The 18,636-nt window shown below is 44.2% G+C and overlaps 1 protein-coding gene across 1 annotated transcript in view; it reads right to left on the bottom strand.

Moving 5' to 3' along the window:
• Positions 1-18,636, bottom strand: part of zbtb47b (zinc finger and BTB domain containing 47b) — a 166,270-nt gene that overhangs the window by 75,822 nt on the left and 71,812 nt on the right. Inside the window, 2 exon segments of the mRNA XM_055663495.1 lie at positions 15,719-16,711; positions 16,713-17,105. Of these exon segments, the coding sequence (XP_055519470.1) occupies positions 15,719-16,711; positions 16,713-17,105 (1,386 nt within the window).

Raw genomic sequence — 18,636 nt, 5'->3', positions numbered from 1 at the left:
ATGTCGCGTGGGAACCAGATCCGGAGGCAGCAGCGGTAGACGCTTTTACGTTAGATTGGGGAAAGTTTGTGTTTTATGCTTTTCCCCCCTTCTGCCTCATTAGTCGGGTGCTTCGAAAAATCCAGACGGATTCAGCGTCTGGAGTTTTGGTGGTGCCCGACTGGCCTACACAGCCATGGTTCCCAATTCTCCAGGACATGGTGGTGGAAACACCTATGGTATTCCCCAGTCATCCAGGGTTACTGACTCACCCAGTATCAGGCATCAGCCACCCATGCCACAAAGATATGAATCTCCTGGGTTGCAGATTTTAAACCGACCTTACCTGGATCTGGGGCTATCGGAACAAACCATCGCCACCATGTCAGCATCCCTACGGATATCCACGAAGAGGCAGTACCTAACCTGCATCAAAAAATGGGAAACGTACTGCCAGAAAACCGGGATTGCTTATAAAACGGCCACAGTAGCGGATGTTCTGGAATTCCTGGCAGACTTACATCATCGTGAAGATTTGAGCTACAGTGCCATCAACACGGCACGTAGTGCTCTTTCAAATTACCTCAAACCTGCGGGACATCAGGCCATGGGAGCCCATCCGCTGGTGGTAAAACTGATGAGGGGCATATTTAACAGCAAGCCCCCCACCCCGAGATATACAAAAATCTGGGATGTCAGTGTTGTACTAACATACCTTCGGGACAGACCACCAGCCAGATCTCTCAGCTTAGAGCAGTTGACTTTAAAAACACTCATGCTCATGGCGCTAGTATCTGCACAGAGGGTCCAGTCCTTACATAAACTTCGACTGGACAACATGGACACTACATCGGATCAGATCACATTCACTATTCAAGGTCTGATAAAACAGTCCAGGCCAGGAACATCAAACACGCTAGTGGCATTCCGGGCATACCCACTAGAGCCACGATTGTGTGTGGTGACCCACATAAATATTTACATAGACACTACCCATAACATCAGAGGAAGTGAGAGAGCCTTATGGGTCAGCCACAGGAAACCACATGGCAGGGTAACAAGTCAAACCATTTCAAGGTGGTTGAAACAGGTTTTGGAAGCTGCTGGAATTAACATTAATCTGTTTAAATCTCATTCCACCAGGGCAGCATCCACATCATCGGCGGCCAGAATGGATGTGCCTGTGGACTTAATCCTCAAGAAAGCAGGATGGTCACGGGAAGCCACATTCCGAACATTTTATAATAAACCGTTGGTGGAACCTGATATATTTGCAGTCAGCATTTTAGAAACTGCAAATGTTTAATTTAAAGCCCGGGGGAGCTAATTTTTTCTTTTGTTATTGTTAATAAATACCGTTTTGTTTTCAAAACAGATTCATTGGTTGATTACAATAACACTTCCTTCCTCAAGAGCTTTCGGTAGTGAGTGTATAAACTGTTACACGGTTTGAAATCACAGAGCTTTGAAATCTTCACGAAGTCACTCACGTGACTCCGAAGTAAAATAGTAAGATTAAACGAGAACTTACCAGTTTGAAGTTTGATCTGTATTTTATGAGGAGTTACGATGAGGGATTACGTGCCCTCCGCTCCCACCCTCATTACATGGATCAAACCGATAAATTGATGTCTCTTTGTTCTTTACTATGTTACTTCAAATACGTGTCTGTCTGTGATTCCACACCGCTGCTTGGAAGCATGCCGCACCTGCGCCCTGAGCGGGCTTCTTCACGTAATCCCTCATCGTAACTCCTCATAAAATACAGATCAAACTTCAAACTGGTAAGTTCTCGTTTAATCTTACTATTTTACTGTGCTCGTGTATACCAGATCATCGCTAACTCCACGCAGAAGTTTTCAATCTTGGTGGGGTTTTTTGGGTCAATTATCTTAAATATGTGCCTGTCACACATTACAGCCCAAACTCCTGGAGGAAACAAAGCCCTTGAAACTGCATTCCCACTTCAAAACCGCCAGTCATCTCGGTTCCAAAAACAACCACCACATCAAGACTAGAAAAACCGAACACTGATAACTTGGTTTTAAAATATAGACCCCCTTTATTTTATCATTGAAAAAAGCCATGGCACAGAATGTCAGCTGGGAGAGTGGAGAGGAAATCCAGTCAATTGATAACCCCCAGCCAAAGTACAAAACAAAAGGGTTTTGCAGAATTATAAGTTTTCTCACCTAATTTACTCCATTCCATCTGTTTGATGCTCCAGAGAGAACACACCTGATTACTGGTACTCTGAAAGCATGATTTCCGAGCAGCGTGAATGACCAAACTAGGACTGATTGTGGAGCCTGCATGGCCTCTTAACGATTATCAGTTGCTCATGAAGATTTTCGAACGGCTCCCAAGTGTTTTGACGAAAAAGTCCCTACTCTGGTTTCAGATGTCAAGCGCGCACATGACGTCTCACAGGCCCACTTTGAAAAGGAACTCCGTGACTTCAGAGAGGAAGTCATTAAGGAAGTTGGGTAGCAAGCCTAATAAAGTGTTTTGAAGTTGCTGAGCCATAGGCCATGCTCACAAATTCAGGCAGAACTTGAATCCGACAGGGGACAACAAAGCACTTTGTGCTTGCGGGTTACGCAAAACAGACTCAAACTTAATCAGAGGGAAGCGATTCAAAACTGCTAAGGCATGAAGCTGTTGTAAGCGACACTCAAAAAAGACATAAAGTGCTGGGGTAACTCAGCGGGTCAGGCAGTATCTCTGGAGAAAAAGGACTGGTGACATTCTGTGTCAAGGTCCTTCTTCAGACTCGAAAGGTCGTCTATCTATGTTCCCCAGGTGTGCTGCCTGACTTACTGAGTTACTCCAGCACTTTGTGTCTTTTTTTGTATTAACCAGCACATGCAGTTCTTTGGTTCTACATGACACCCAATTTGTTTAAAGAAAATAACAGCGCTGTGTAAAGTGGTTTGAGGTCGAAGGGCGGACATTGGTGCAGTTGGTAGAGCGGTTGCCTTACAGCGCCAGAGGACAGGTTCGATCCGAACCTCAGCTGCTGTCTGTGCTGAGTTTGTACGTTCTCCCGGTGGCCGAGTTGGTTTTCTCTGCGTGTTCCAGTTTCCTCCCACATCCCAAAGATATGCAGGTTTGTCGGTTAATTGGCTCCTATAAATTGTCCCGATTGTGTAGGGAGTGGATGAGAAAGTGGGATAACATAGAAATAGTGCGAATGGGTGATGATGGTCCGTGTGGACTCGGTGGACTGAAGGGCCTGTTTTCATGCTGTCTCTCATAAACATCTCTAAACATAACCATGAACAAAGGGAAGGCAAAATCTTGGCAAAAAGGCCATTGGAGGCTTTTGGCACAGGCCAGTGGTTGAATAGGACAACACGGTGACTTCTGAAGAGTTGCAAAAAATATGTAGAATTATGACACGAGTCAAGTGAAGCAGTGTGTGTATGCAGTACGAATTAAGTGCTGGAAATACACAGCAGCATAGGCCAAGCAGCTCAATTCCAGTCCCACTTTGACAGATCAGTCTGTGTCTTCCCTGTGCTGAGATAATGAGTCCCGAAACAAGCTAGAGGGACAGCACCTCATCTTCAGTCTGGATACGTTGGCAGCTTTCTTGATTCAACATTGAATTCTATAATGTGGATATAAGGAATTGCAGATGCTGATTTACAAAGAAAAAAAGACACAACGTGCTGGTGTAACTCAGTAGGTCAGGCATCTGGAGAAGACGGATAGGTGACGTTTGGGTCAGGACACTTGAGGATCGATCTGAAGGGTGCCTGACCCCACATATATCATCTCTCCAAATTCGCCAGAGATGCTGCCTGACTCGGCACAGTGGTAGTGTTGCTGCCACACAGTGCCAGAGATCCAGGTTCGATCTTGACTATGGGTGCTGTCTGTACAGAGTTTCTATGTTCTCCCCTGACCGCGTGGGGTTTTTTCGGTGCTCCAGTTTACTCCCACATTCTGAAGATGTACAGATTTGTATGTAAATCGGCTTCTGTAAGTTGTACGTTCACCCTAGTGTGTAGGACGGTACTAGTGTACGGGATGATAGCTGATCGGCTCAGGCTCGGTGGACCGAAGGACCTGTTTCCGCACTGTATCTTTAAAGTCGAAAGTAAAGTAACTCTATGTGACTTTATAAGGGGTATGCCATTTAGAATGAAGATGAGGGAAATTTTTTTCACCCAGGGAGCTGTGAATCTGTGGAATTCTCTGCCTCAGAAGATAGTGGAGGCCGATTCTATGGATGCTTTCAAGAGAGAGTTAGATAAGGCTCTTAAAGATAGCAGAGTCAAGGGATATGGGGAGAAGGCAGGAACAGGGTACAGATTGTGGATGATCAGCCATAATCACAGTGAATGGTGGTACTGGTTCAAAGGGCCAAATGGCCTGCTCCTGCACCTATTGTCTATTGTCTTTTTTCTTGTAAATCAGCATCTGCAGTTACTTGATTCTCCATTTTAATGTCAGATACTCAGGGCAAAAGTAATACAATGCTTCAATCGTAATATTGCAAATTGAGGAATCTATTCCCAATTTCCTTTGAAAAAGCTATTAGACTCCGCAAAATAATAAAAATGCATGGCTTTCAGAAAAATATGACACAATTTCTTGTTGAATGCTGTTTGCGGCATGTAGGTAGTCACAGCATGAGATGGGAGGTCAATGCAGGAACTCACACGATGCTATATTTAACTCTGCTGACCTCTGTACTCGATCCTGGCAACTGAGCGAAGTAAAAGACCAAACCCAGGGGAAGGCCAGAGAAGGTCAATAGTGCAAGTCCATACAATGAGCACATGTCAGACAGAGTGTGCCATTCACTGTGAAACAGATCTGAAAGCCTCATGAAGCCTTATGGCAATGTGCAAAATGCAGAGAATGCAAATGTTTAGTTTTAGTAATATAGCGCGGAAACAAGCCCTTTGGCCCACCGAGACGGTGCTGACCAGTAATCCCCGTACACTAACACATGAGGGACAATTTACTATTTTTACCAAAGCCATTTAATAATAATAATAATAAACTTTATTTTGGACTCAAGATCCAGACAAGGGACAACATTACATAAAAATACATTGCATATAAAAACATCGTAAAATACATATAAAATCTTAGTATATCATAAATTATATATTAATTTTTTTTTTTCAAAAACATGATTTAAAATCCAGAATAAAAAAAGAAAGATCAGTGTCCTGCAACGAGACAGCGATACCAGTGTCTCCATAACTGGGATTTGTAGCGTGTAGTGCTAAACCTTATGTTTGACAAGGCCACGATAATTACATTTTTAGTGTCATTTATCCTGCAAATTAATTTATACATATGATTTCTTAGGATAGCTTTTAAAGTACTGACTCCTGCAGCCACAAACGTGTTACTAGCACTACACCATCTAGGTTTCCTTAGCAGTGTTCTCATGGCATAATTATAGGCCACCTTTAGTCTCTGCAAACTTGTCTTAGCGTAATTCGACCACAGGTGTGCAGTATAGAGTGGTGTGCAATATGCTCTAAACAGCGACATCTTCACCACATCTGTACATGCACCAAACTTACGCAAGAGAATATTCGCCTGTACATACAGCATACATCGTTGCCTATAAATATCCTCATCATCTGTCATTTGTTCTGTTATAAAATGCCCAAGATATTTTACCTGATTACAGACACTAAGATTATTGTCAGACAATTTAAAATCAGGAAATTTTAGACATTTAACCTCTTTGGTTCTACAGATCATAACAACACACTTACAAGCAGTATATTTAATATCATGTTGCACACATACACAGAACATATAGTAAGGAGCTGCTGAAGACCAGCGCTAGATGGACCAAAGACCACAAGATCATCTGCATACATAATATGGTTCACTAGAATATTACCAATCATGCACCCAGTATTAGTAGGCCCCCCTCAGTCATGACTGACCATAGGTGACGAATCCTGTATTCCAGACTTTCAATTGTTTGGACAGATCATTAATATAAATATTAAAAAGGACTGGGTACAAAATTCCCCCTTGTCTAACAGCACTGCTAACCCCAAATGGGGCTGAGACCCTATTGCCCCATTTTATTTGCATAGTCTGGTGGGCATACAAGTAAGCCTAATTCTCACAATGTATTTAGGTACCCCTCTTTGACTCATTTTAACAAACAGCTTTCTGTGATTAACACGATCAAAGGCTTTGGAAGCATCAATAAAGCACGTAAGAATTGAAGAGTTTTTGCCTCTATATTTGTTTACAATTTCCTTTAGGGCATATATGCATGTCAGTGCATGTTTAGTTTTAAAACCAAACTGGTTATCTGTGGCATCAACAAACTCATTTACTCTATCCAGCAGAACACTTTCTAAGACTTTTCACAATATGTTGGCTAAAGCTATGGGCCTGTAATTATTTAGGCTGCCTACTTTACCAGCTTTGTCCTTAATAACCGGCACTAACAGGACAGACAACATTGAGTCTGGTAACAAGCCATGAATCATAAAGCCAGTAAAACAAATAGCTAGGAGAGGAGCTATCCTCATACTCGCATACTTAAGATGTACAGCAGAATTATGATCCAAGCCACTTGCTTTGTTGTTGGACAGCTTGTTCATGGCATGATACACCTCATGTGACACAATCGCAATCGAGTCATTACTCTCAATATTGTCCTCCCTATACAAATCACCGTGGACACAGTTGAATAAAGTGCTATAATGTTGTCGCCATAACTCCGCGATATTAGCTGTTCCGGAGATTCCATCTACAGTACATGGTAGAGATGTTTTGCAACTGTTAAGAGCTCTCACTTCTTTCCAAAAATCAGTAGCATTGGTACTTAGCAGCTTCTTAGCCATGGAATCAGCCCTCATAGCTTGCTCATTTTTACCCATGAAGCGGATAGCATACTTATACCTTGCATTAGTGAGCTTCTTGTGCTCAAACACAGGCCCCTGTCTGGGTCTACCTGCCATAGCCCATGATTTGGTGGCTTCACGGGCTTCAGTATGATACTCAGCTACATACTTATTTCAGCCAGGTCTGATGTTATGTGTCTTATTTTTATGCTTGCAGTAGGGCTTACTGCCTACATATAAGGCGCTTACTATATCATTACACATGGAGCAGATATCTCTCATATGCTTCATATTCTTACAATTAACATTATTACATATTATTGCATCTTTAGGTAGATGAATATTGCTTAAGGATTTATCTGTATAGGCATAATAGGCTAAGATGTCTTCCTTTGTGAGGGTTGACCAGTCCAGTTTTTCTGTGTTAAAGCTATTTCTATCTCTGGATACCTTAGGTAGGTGTGTTCAACATTTATTGTCATAGCAACAGGTATATGATCAGTCATTGCTGCCCCATACAAAATGCTCATACACCCCATGTGCATCAGCTGTACTAATACAGTGGTCCAGCCGTGACGTAGTGTGCCTCACTAATATAAGTATAACTACCTGTAGGTAAAAGCGCTTTGTTTGACAATAATAAATTATCTTGGCAGAACTGAGCCATATGATTGGCAAATAATGAGTTCCTATCTGAGATATCTGCATTCATATCCCCAATGACATATAATCTAGAATAATTATTGTTTTGAATAAAGGAATAGATGAAAGCAAGCCTATTTAAATATTCATCCTTTTTCTGATGGCATTCATAGGGTGTATACACATTCAGGATAACAAATTCCTTGTCGTTGTGAGCAGTGTATTGCAATACACCAATCAGCAAATCTACTGACTAATCTACAAACCAGTACGTCTTTGGAATGTGGGAGGAAACCAGAGCACCCGAAGAAAACCCATGTGGTCAGGGGGAGAACTTACAAACTCCGTACAGACAGCACCTGTAGTCAGGAACAAACCCAGGTCTCTCGTGTTGTAAGGCAGCAACTCAACCGCTGCTCAACCGTTCCGCCCCAGTTAAATTAAATGCTTTGATTGCATTTCTTTCTTAATTATATAAAAAATAAGGCAACGATGCCAAGATGAGTAATACCTCTAAAATTAAACAGTGGTAGAGATATACATACTTGTTGAAAGATGACACAATTATATGCAACAAAGAGGTTAAATGGGTGAAGATTTTTTTGAAATACTAAAATGAATAATGATAAACAGCAATATTTTCAATGGTGAGACAAGGAACTGCAGATGCTGGAATCTTGAGCAAAACACAAAGTGCTGGAATAACTCAGCAGGTCAGGCAGCATTTCTGGAGGACATGGGTAGGTGACGTTTCGAGCTGGGACCCTTTTTCAGACCGATTGTCATCGGGGGGGGGGAAGAAAGCTGAAAAGCAGACAGGGTTGGGCAAAGCCTGCCAACTGATAGGCAGATACAGGTGAGGTGGGGTTGATGAACATGTTTTAGTTTATTTAGGCTAGTTTAGATGTACAGCATGGAAACAGATGCTTCAGCCCACCGAGTCTACGTCGACCATCGATCACTAGTTCTACACTCTCTTCACAAAAGGGAGTAATTTACAAAGGCCAATTAACCTACAAACCTGCACGTCTTTGGGATGTGGGAGGAAACCAGAGCACCAGAAGGAAACCCACGCATCCACAGGGAGAACATACAGACTCCATACAGACAGCACCCAAGGTGAGGATCAAATCCAGGTCACTGGTACAATGAGGCAGTGGCTCTACCACTGTGACAATGGTTAAGAGATGAAAAGCAGCCCAAAGTCCTCAGTGCAACCAAGTCAGTTCATAGTTCACAGTTTCGATAGTGTTTTGTAGAACTTTGCAATAATAACAAACTATTCACGGAATTAATTCTCACTTTATTTTTTTCACATTTTCTGATGTCACAGGGAAGACCATTTGGCCTGTCTAGTCTATGGAAGCTCTCAATCCCATTCTGCCATTTATTTTCCTGTAACCTATTCTCTCTCACATGCCTATTAACTCAACCCTGATTCTGCCAGTCACCAACAGTAGGGATAACCTGCCTACTAGTAAGAGTAAACCAATTATGCTACCAACAACCATGAGGCCAAACCCAAATTGGAGGAACAGCACCTCATATTTTGCTTGGGAAGCTTACAACCCAGCAGTATGAATTTGATTTCTCGAACTTCAAGTAACCCTTGCATTCCCACTCTCTCCGCTGCTCCCCACTCTAGTGGTCGTACGAGTTTCACTGTTATCCTGTTGCGTGTAACTGTCTGTATAACTCGTTATTACCTGCACCACAGACACACACACACACACACACACACACACACACACACACACACACACACACACACACACACAGCCAGAAATGAAAAAAAAATTGCTGGAGGAAATTGCTAGCGGTACAGTGGTAGAGTTGCTGCCTTACAGCACCAGAGACCTGGGTTTGATCCTGACAACAGGTGTTCTCTGTAAGGAATTTGTACATTCTCTCTGTGGGTTTTCGCCGGGTGCTCCTGTTTCCTCTCAAATTTCAAAGACATACAAGTCTGTAGGTTAACTGGCTTCTGTAAAAATGGTCTCTAGTGTGTAGGATAAAACTAGTGGTTGGTGCAGACCCAGTGGGCAAAAAGGGCCTGTTTCTGTCTCCAAACTAAACTAAACTCCATGGGTTAAAGAGCCTCGACTGGAAACATAGACTATCCCCTTGCCTTTACAGATGGGTCTTGACATGCCAAGTTCCTCCAGCTGTTTGCTCTGGATTCCAGCATCTGTAATCTGTGTCTACAGGACAGAAGCCAAGTTGTTAGGGCTCTGAAGGATAGCGCTGCCTGCTAAGCCACTCTTATTATTATTATTATTTCACTAACACTGGAATGTTTAATGATGCCACGGCAAATTAAAAAAAGCTGAGCAAAAGCTAAATGCTTGAGGAACTTTGAGCAAAAACACACTGCTGAAGGAAGTATGGAGGGAAATAGACAGACGGCAGCGGGTCAGGACCCTTCTACAGACACAAGAAGGGTCCTGACCAGAAATATCATCTGTCCATTTCCCTCCCCAGATGCTGGATTCCTTCAGCAGTGTGTTTTTGCTCAAAATTCCAGTACACACGGTCTCCTGTGTCTCCAGATAAAAAAAAACTGGCTCAGGCCCACATTGTTCAATGCAGCAACTATTTGGAAATGGAAACGCGAAACATGGAAGATGGCTAATGAAATGCAATGCAAGTTTTTGGGTCGGCACACAGATAAACTGCTGCAAACAGTTTCCAGAAGCTCCCAGCTCACCTCGACCTGTAGGGAGTGAGCCGGCCATCAGTCGGCGGACCGCGGCCTGCAGGGGGAGAGAGCCGCCAAGCTGGCCCGTGCTCGTCCCACGTGGCTGAATGCAATACCTGGCAGACCGCTGCCTAAAGAGGCGCTGAGCCACCCCTTGCTCATCCCCTGAAGACCAGAGACCAGGAGGATGGGGCCAGTGACGACAACCGATGAGGAGCAAGGCCGATAGGAATGGGAACCGGGGTCTGACCAACTGCGCCCTCAAGGTTGGCTGCAGGAGGCTCCCCCCGGGGGTCAAAGGTGGACGGGTGGGGAGAGGGACATCGCATCCAAGGGGGGTGGGAGCTGGAGGCCGACACCTCTCATAAGCACCGCTCATAAGAACTAGAATGTAGACTATTTTCTAAATGGGGAGAGAATCCAGAAGTCGGGGGTACAAAGGGGCTTGTGAGTGCTGGTGCAGGATTCCCAAAAAGTTAATCTACAAGTCAAATCGGTAGAAAAGAAAGTAAACTCAATGTTAACATTTAATTCAAGAGGGCTAGTATAAAAAAACAAAACAGGGATGTAATGTTGGAATATTGTGTGCAATTTTGGGTACCATATCAGAGGAAGGAAGTACTGGTTCTGCAGGGGGTCCAGAGGAGGTTTACAAAAATGACTCCGGGAATGAGTGGGTTAACCTATGATGAATGTTTGGCGGCACTGGACCTGTACTCGCTGGAGTTTAGATGAATGAGAGGGGACCTCATTGAAATATTCAGAATAGTGAAAGCCTTGGGTAGGTGGATGTGGAGAAGATGTTTCCACTATTGGGAAAGTCTAGGACTAGTGGTCATAGCCTCAGATTCTTTTACGAAGGAGATGAGGAGAAATGTTTTTAATCAGAGGGTGGTGATTCTGTGGAATTCTTTGCCAGAAGGCTGTGGAAGGCTGTGGTGGCCAAGTCAGTGGATATTTTTAAGGCAGAGATAGATTCTTGATTAGTACAGGTGTCAAAGGTTATGAGGAGAAAGCAGGAGAATGGGGTTAGGAGGGAGAGATAGATCAGCCATGATTGAATGGTGGAGTAGACGATGGGCATAAATCTACTCCTATTCCTTTTGACTGCAGACTCGATTTTGAAAATGGTGCCAAAACATGGTGCCATGCGGGATCAGGAGACTATTTCTGTATAATTTGCTAATTAAGGATGAGGACGTGCTTAGGTATGGGAATACTGCACTGGAATGTATGTAAGAAACTCATTTCACTGTGCACTGCGCAATCATATAAACCATGTAACCATATAACAATTACAGCACGGAAACAGGCCATCTCGGCCCTTCTAGTCCGTGCCGAACACTTACTCTCACCTAGTTCCATCTACCTGCACTCAGACCATAATCCTCCATTCCTTTCCCATCCATATACCTATCCAATTTATTTTTAAATTATAAAATCAAACCTGCCTCCACCACTTCCACTGGAAGCTCATTCCACACAGCTACCACTCTCTGACTAAAGATGTTCCCCCTCATGTTATCCCTAAACTTTTGTCCCTTAATTCTCAAATCATGTCCTCTTGTTTGAATCTTCCCTACTCTCAATGGGAAAAGCTTAGCCACGTCAACTCTGTCTATCCCTCTCATCATTTTAAAGACCTCTATCAAGTCCCCCTTAACCTTCTGCACTGCAAAGAATAAAGACCTATCTTGTTCAATCTTTCCCTGTAACTTAGGTGCTGAAACCCAGGCAACATTCTAGTAAATCTCCTCTGTACTCTCTCTATTTTGATGACATCTTTCCTATAATTTGGCGACCAAAATTGTACACCATATTCCAGAATTGGCCTCACCAATGCCCTGTACAATTTTAACATTACATCCCAACTTCTATACTCAATGCTCTGATTTATAAAGGCCTGCACACCAAAAGCTTTCTTTACCACCCTATCTACATGAGATTCCACCTTCAGGGAACTATGCACAGTTATTCCTAGATCCCTCTGTTCTACTGCATTCCTCAATTCGCTATCATTTACCATGTACATCCTATTTTGATTTGTCCTGCCAAGATGTAGCACCTCACACTTATCAGCATTAAACTCCATCTGCCATCTTTCAGCCCACTCTTCCAAATGGCCTAAATCTCTCTGTAGACTTTGAAAATCTACTTCATTATCCACAACACCCCCTATCTTAGTATCATCTGCATATTTACTAATCCAATTTACCACACCATCATCCCGATCATTGATGTATATGACAAACAACAGTGGACCCAACACAGATCCCTGAGGCACCCTACTAGGCACCGGCCTCCAACCTGACAAACAGTTATCCACCATAACTCTCTGGTATTTCCCATTCAGCTACTGTTGAATCCATCTTGCTACTACTACTCCACTATTAATACCCAACAATTGAACCTTCTTAACCAATCTTCCATGTGGAACCTTGGCAAAGGCCTTACTGAAGTCCATATAGACAACATCCACCACTTTACCCTCATCAATTTCCCTAGTAACCTCTTCAAAAAATTCAAGAAGATTAGTCAAACATGACCTTCCAGGCACAAATCCATGTTGACTGTTCCTAATCAGACCCTGTTTATCTAGATGATTATATATATATTATCCCTAAGTATCCTTTCCATTAATTTGCTGACCACTGACGTCAAACTAATAGGTCTATAATTGCTAGGTTTACTCTTAGAACCCTTTTTAAACAATGGAACAACATGCACAGTACGCTAATCCTCCGGCACCATTCCTGTTTCTAATGACATTTGAAATATTTCTGTAATAGCCCCTGCCATTTCTACACTAACTTCCCTCAATGTCCTAGGGAATATCCTGTCGGGACCTGGAGACTTATCCACTTTTATATTTTTCAAAAGTGTCAGTACTTGTTCTTCTTTGATCCTCATAGTTTCAATAGCTACCCTACTTGTTTCCCTTACCTCACATAATTCAATATCCTTCTCCTTGGTGAATACCGAAGAAAATAAATTGTTCAATATCTCCCCCATCTCTTTTGACGCTGCACATAGCCGTCCACTCTGACTCTCTAATGGACCAATTTAACCTTCGTTATCCTTTTGCTATTAATATAGCTGTAGAAACCCTTTGGATTTACTTTCACCCTAGTTGCCAAAGCGACCTCATATCTTCTTTTAGCTTTTCTAATTTATTTCTTAAGATTCTTTTTACATTCTTTACATTCCTCAAGCCCCTCATTTACTCTATATCGCCTATATTTATTGTAGATCTCTCACTTTTTCCAAACCGTGTCCAATTTCCCTTGAAAACCATGGCTCTTTCCAATTATTACTCTTTCCTTTCAACCGAACAGGGACATAAAGATTCTGTACCCAATGATCCAGAAACTTGAATCCCTGCCCTCTGCACCAGTTCCTCAGCCACGCATTTATCCTCCACCTCACTCCATTCCTACTCTCACTGTCGAGTGGCACAGGCAGTAATCCTGAGATTGTTACTTTTGCGGCCCTTCTCCTTAACTCTCTTCCTAACTGCAGGGAGGCAAACTACCATCCGGGTCTCCCGACTGCGTCCACAGAATCGCCTATCTGACCCCCTAACTAGAGTCCCCTATTACTATTGCCCTCCTCTTCTTTCCCTACCCTTCTGAGCAACAGGGCCGGTCTCTGTGCCGGAGGCCCAGACGCTGTCGCTACCCCCAGGTAGGCTGCCCCCCCACCCCCCCAACAGTACTCAATCACAGGGAGAACGTGCAAACTCCATACAGATAGCAACCTTGGTCAGGATCGAACCCGGGTCCCTTGCCCTGTAAAGCAGCAACATTACTGTGTCGCCCATAATCTCTCTCCCTCCTAGAAGGCTGTAAAGAAAGGATCCATTGAAATTTACAAAACTGAGATCGATTTCCACACAGCTCTCAGTGGACCTGGAACCAAGGTAGGTCATGTGATTTCACATATAATCCAATGTATGAACAAGGTAACATGTTTCAGGTGGAAAAAAGCACGGCGAATTCCAACCCCATGGATAATAAATTCCTCTGAGACACACGGAGCTGCAGATGCTGGAATCTTGCACAAAACACAATGTGCGGGAGGAACTCAGTAGGTCAGGCAGCATCTGCGGAGGGAATGGGCAGAAGACGTTTCAGGTTGAGACCCTTCTTCAGAGACAAAATAAATAAGGGTTCCGACCCAAAATATCACCCATTACTTTTCTCCAAAGATGCTGCCTGATCCATACTCCAGCACTTTGTGTCTATCTTCAGAATAAGTTCCCATTCATGTGCTGGCCTCCATCTTGTACTATAACCTCCTACACTCTTCTCAATCTCAAAATTAGAGCATTCAGTGGTCAGTTGAAGTATTAATGTCTATTGTCAATGACATTTTGTTCCGCGATTACTAGTTTCATAAGAACTTGATCAAAATACAGGGTTACAAATAAAGAAATATTACACTTTTTAGATACCACGAACAAACAAAATGTTAACAAAAATCATCACGGCAGTTAGCACTTCCAAGGGACATAATAGCAATATGAAGATGAAGGAACAAGGAATTACAGATGTTGGTTTACAAAAAAAACTTCTGGAGTGACTCAGCGGGTCGGGCAGCATCTGTACATTTGTGGAGGACATGGATAGGTGACGCTTCAGGTCAGGACCTTTTTTCAGACTCGGTTTAGGGGTGGCACAGTGGTGCAGCGGTAGAGTTACTGCCTTACAGCTCCAGAGACCCGGGTTTGATCCTGACAATGTGTGCTGTTTGCACAGCTTTTGTACGTTCTCTCTGTGGCCCTATGGGTTTTCTCTGGGTGCTCCAGTTTCCTCCCACACTCCAAAGATGTACAGGTTTGTGAATTGTCCCTAATGTGTAGGATAGTGCTAATGTAAGGGGTGATCGCTGGTCAGCGTGGACTCAAGAGGGCCGAAGGGCCTGTTTCTGCACTGCATCTCTAAGTCTTAAAGACCCAAAACGTCACCTATCTGTGTCCTCCAGAGACATTGCCTGACCTGCTGAGTTATTCAAGCACTTTATTTCCTTCGCTCCATAGATGCTGTTGCACCAGCTGAGTTTCTGCAGCATTTTTGTGTACCTTCAATTTTCCAGCATCTGCAGTTCCTTCTTAAACACTTTAGTACCGGATGTGTTTTTGTTTAAAACAACATGAAAATTCAGCATAGAGCCCTAATGGCAGCCAGCAGGAATAAAAAGTGCAAATTCAGCTGCCAATTTCTTTGAGCAGTAAAATAAAAGACAAAGCCTTGAGTCTGAAGAAGCGTCCTGACCCGAAAGATTACCTGTCCATGTTTGCCAGAGATGCTGTCTGACCAGCCGGTTCCTCCAACATTTTGTGCCTTTTTTTGTAAACCGGTGTCTGCAGTTCCTTGCATCTGCTTATAGCAATATATTACCCTCCTGCACATGAGAGACGAGATTCCCGAATCAAGCACCATATTGGTCTCAGATGTGTAAAGTGCAATAAACAGATGAGTTAACTTTCAAGCAGGGTGATGTGGCATTATTCAGTGACTGCGAGAGATTTCAACAATGAAAACCAGTGACATACCTGAATACTTTTCTCACAGTCAGTCTGGTGATGCAGTGACAGTTCACTCTCCAGTACAAATCTCTTGCCACACTTGTCACAGATCTGCATTCGGCTGTGTGTGACATTCATGTGCTTTTCTAAGTACCAACGGTTATTGAAGACCCGGGGGCACTTTTTGCAGGGGTAGTTCTGTTTCTCCTCAATTTTCACCTTCTGATTCGTGCTATCGGAGTCCTTCTTTCTCTTCCTGCCTCGAGTGGTCACTTCTTGCTTGGCCCGTCTCCGCGACCTGCTGGAGGCCACAGGAGGCGGCGCCTTGGAGGCAGTTGAAGCTCTTGCTGTCCTCCTGGTAGTTTGGCCGCTCTCAGTCTTGACCTCAGTAGTTGCGGGATTATTGTCGTCGTTGTTCCCGTCTTCTTCGCTCTCCTCCGCGTCCTCCTCTTCCTCGCTGATGTCCTCCTCATCTTCTTCCTCGTCCCCAACGTCGGCATCTTCGTCCTCATCTTCCTCATCTTCTTCCTCCTCCTCCTCCTCTTCCTCGTCCTCCTCATCTTCGTCCTCCTCCTCGTCCTCCTCGGGGCACCTCCCCAGCACGGCCGTTGTCTCCAAAGGCGAGGACATGCCTTCATTGCCCTTGGAGACGTTCAGGGTCTGGTTGTTGAGGTTGACCTCGACGATGATCTGCTCACGGTTGTATGAGCTGCGGCTGTCCGAGTCCGAGTCCAGATCGCCGTCGCCCTCCATCTTGCACACTGCCTGGCTGTCGTTCTCCTCCTTGTAATACTGCTGCTTCTGCTGTAGCTGCGAGTGCTGCTTCCCAGTGTTGTCCTCTACCCGCACCGAGTAGGGGTTGTTGCCCTCCCTGGCGTAGATCTTGTGATGCGAGTCCACCTCCTGCTTGATCTCGCGGTAGAACTGAGAGCCGAGAGGATTGCCGTGGCTCTCCTGCTTTGACATGTCGCTCACCACCGTCGTCAGGTTCAAGGACCGGCTGTCTATCAACTCTTGACAAGGACGTGGCAATGTCATTCATCTGCAGGACGGCGGCGGCATTCAGAACATCCTGCACGTTGCAGGCATTTACCAGCAGCTTGGACGTGTAGATGAAGTTCAGGATCTGCTGGAACCCTTGCGAGGTCAGCGCCTCCAGCGAGAGTTCGACGCGCTGAAGCTGCTTGTTTTGCGTGAAGAGGGAGTGAAAGAACTGGCTGTAGGCCGCAAGCACCCCTTTGTGGGCGGGGAAAGTGTTCTTCTGCCGCACCAGGACAATGTCAACGTCGCACAGGTCTGGCTGGAATAGGCGCTGCTCGTTCAGTCTGTCCATCAAACAAGTAAAGTGCAGAGCAACATCTTCCACCAGAGAATACTCAGTGGAAGGGTAGTCAGTGGTCTTTTCAACTATCAGCTGAAAGAGAAATGAAAACACAATTCAGGTCAACAAGACTGTGTGCACTTGGAAAGAACCTTCCTTTAAAAACATTTGAAACGTTAGCCATTGTTTTCTAAACCAAGAATTATTTTAGTTACCGAACAAGATATAGCATGGTAACAAATTTAGTTTAGATTTTTACTAAGATTTAGTTCATACATAGATACATAGACAATAGGTGCAGGAGGAGGCCATTCAGCCCTTCGAGCCAGCACCGCCATTCAATGTGATCATGGGTGATCATCCACAATCAGTACCCCATTCCTGCCTTCTTCCCATAGCAATTGATTCCGCTAGCTCTAAGAGCTCCATCTAACTCTCTTTTGAATGCCTGAATCAGCCTCCACTGCCTTCTGAGGCAGAGAATTCTACAAATTCACAACTCTGTGTGATAAAGATTTTCCTCATCTCAGTTCGAAATGGCCTACCCCTTATTCTTAAACTGTGGCCCCTGTTTATTGTCACGTGTACCGAGGTACAGCGAAAGGTTTCTGTTGCGTGCGGAAAGAGGATTACAATCAAGCCGTCCACGGTGTATAGATATGATAAAGGGAATAACGTTTAGTGCAAGATTAAGTCCTGTAAAGTCCAATTAAAGACAGTTTGAGGGTCTCCAATGAAGTAGATAGTCGCTCATGACTGTTCTCCAGTTGTTGATAGAAAGGTTCAGTTGCCTGATAACAGCTGGGAAGAAACTGTCCCTGAATCTGGAGCTGCGCATTTCCAACCTTCTCTACCTCCTGCCTAATGGGAGAGGGGAGAAGAGTCCTTGATTATACTAGTGTCCTTGCCGAGGCAACATGAACTGTAAACTCACGGTGACTGTTGATCGCCCAGTCGCACACTAGGTCTATGTTACCCCAGTTTCGTATCCATTCCCTGCACACCAGGGACAAGTTACAGAGGTTAAATTAACCGTCAAACCCGCACGTCTTTGGGATATGGGTCTGGGAACATCTCTGGAGAACATGGATAGGTGACGTTTCGGGTCAGGTCCCTTCCTCAGACTCGCTATCAGATTGGGACCCTGCTTCAGTTGAGTTCAGCGATACAGCATAGAAGCAGGCCATTAGGCCCACTGAGTCCACACCGACCAACGATCACTCGTTCATACTAGTTCAATGCTATCCCACTTTCTCTTCCATTCCATGCACATGGGGGAACTTATGAGGGCCAATTAACATACAAACCACATGTGGTTTGTAGGTTTGTCCTCCTACAGACATGTACAGACATGAAACAGGAGCACCCGAAGGAAACCTGTGCTATCACAGGGAGAACGTGCAAGCTCCACATACAGAAAGCACCCGGTCAGGATCAAACCCAGGTCTCTGGCCCTGTTGGGCAGCAGCTCTACCAAAACCTACACAATCACAACATAAATCCATTTTATACAGCCGGATAGTGGTGAAATAATTACTTTAAGTTAAAGATCTAATTCAAACTCTTGCTCTCCTCTTCTCGTTCCCCTCTTCCCAACCATGTTACACCCATTCTCCTGAATCTT

Source organism: Leucoraja erinacea, chromosome 2, assembly GCF_028641065.1.
Source record: "Leucoraja erinacea ecotype New England chromosome 2, Leri_hhj_1, whole genome shotgun sequence".
Taxonomy (NCBI): Eukaryota; Metazoa; Chordata; class Chondrichthyes; order Rajiformes; family Rajidae; genus Leucoraja; species Leucoraja erinaceus.
This window is presented reverse-complemented; position numbering and strand designations above follow the sequence as displayed.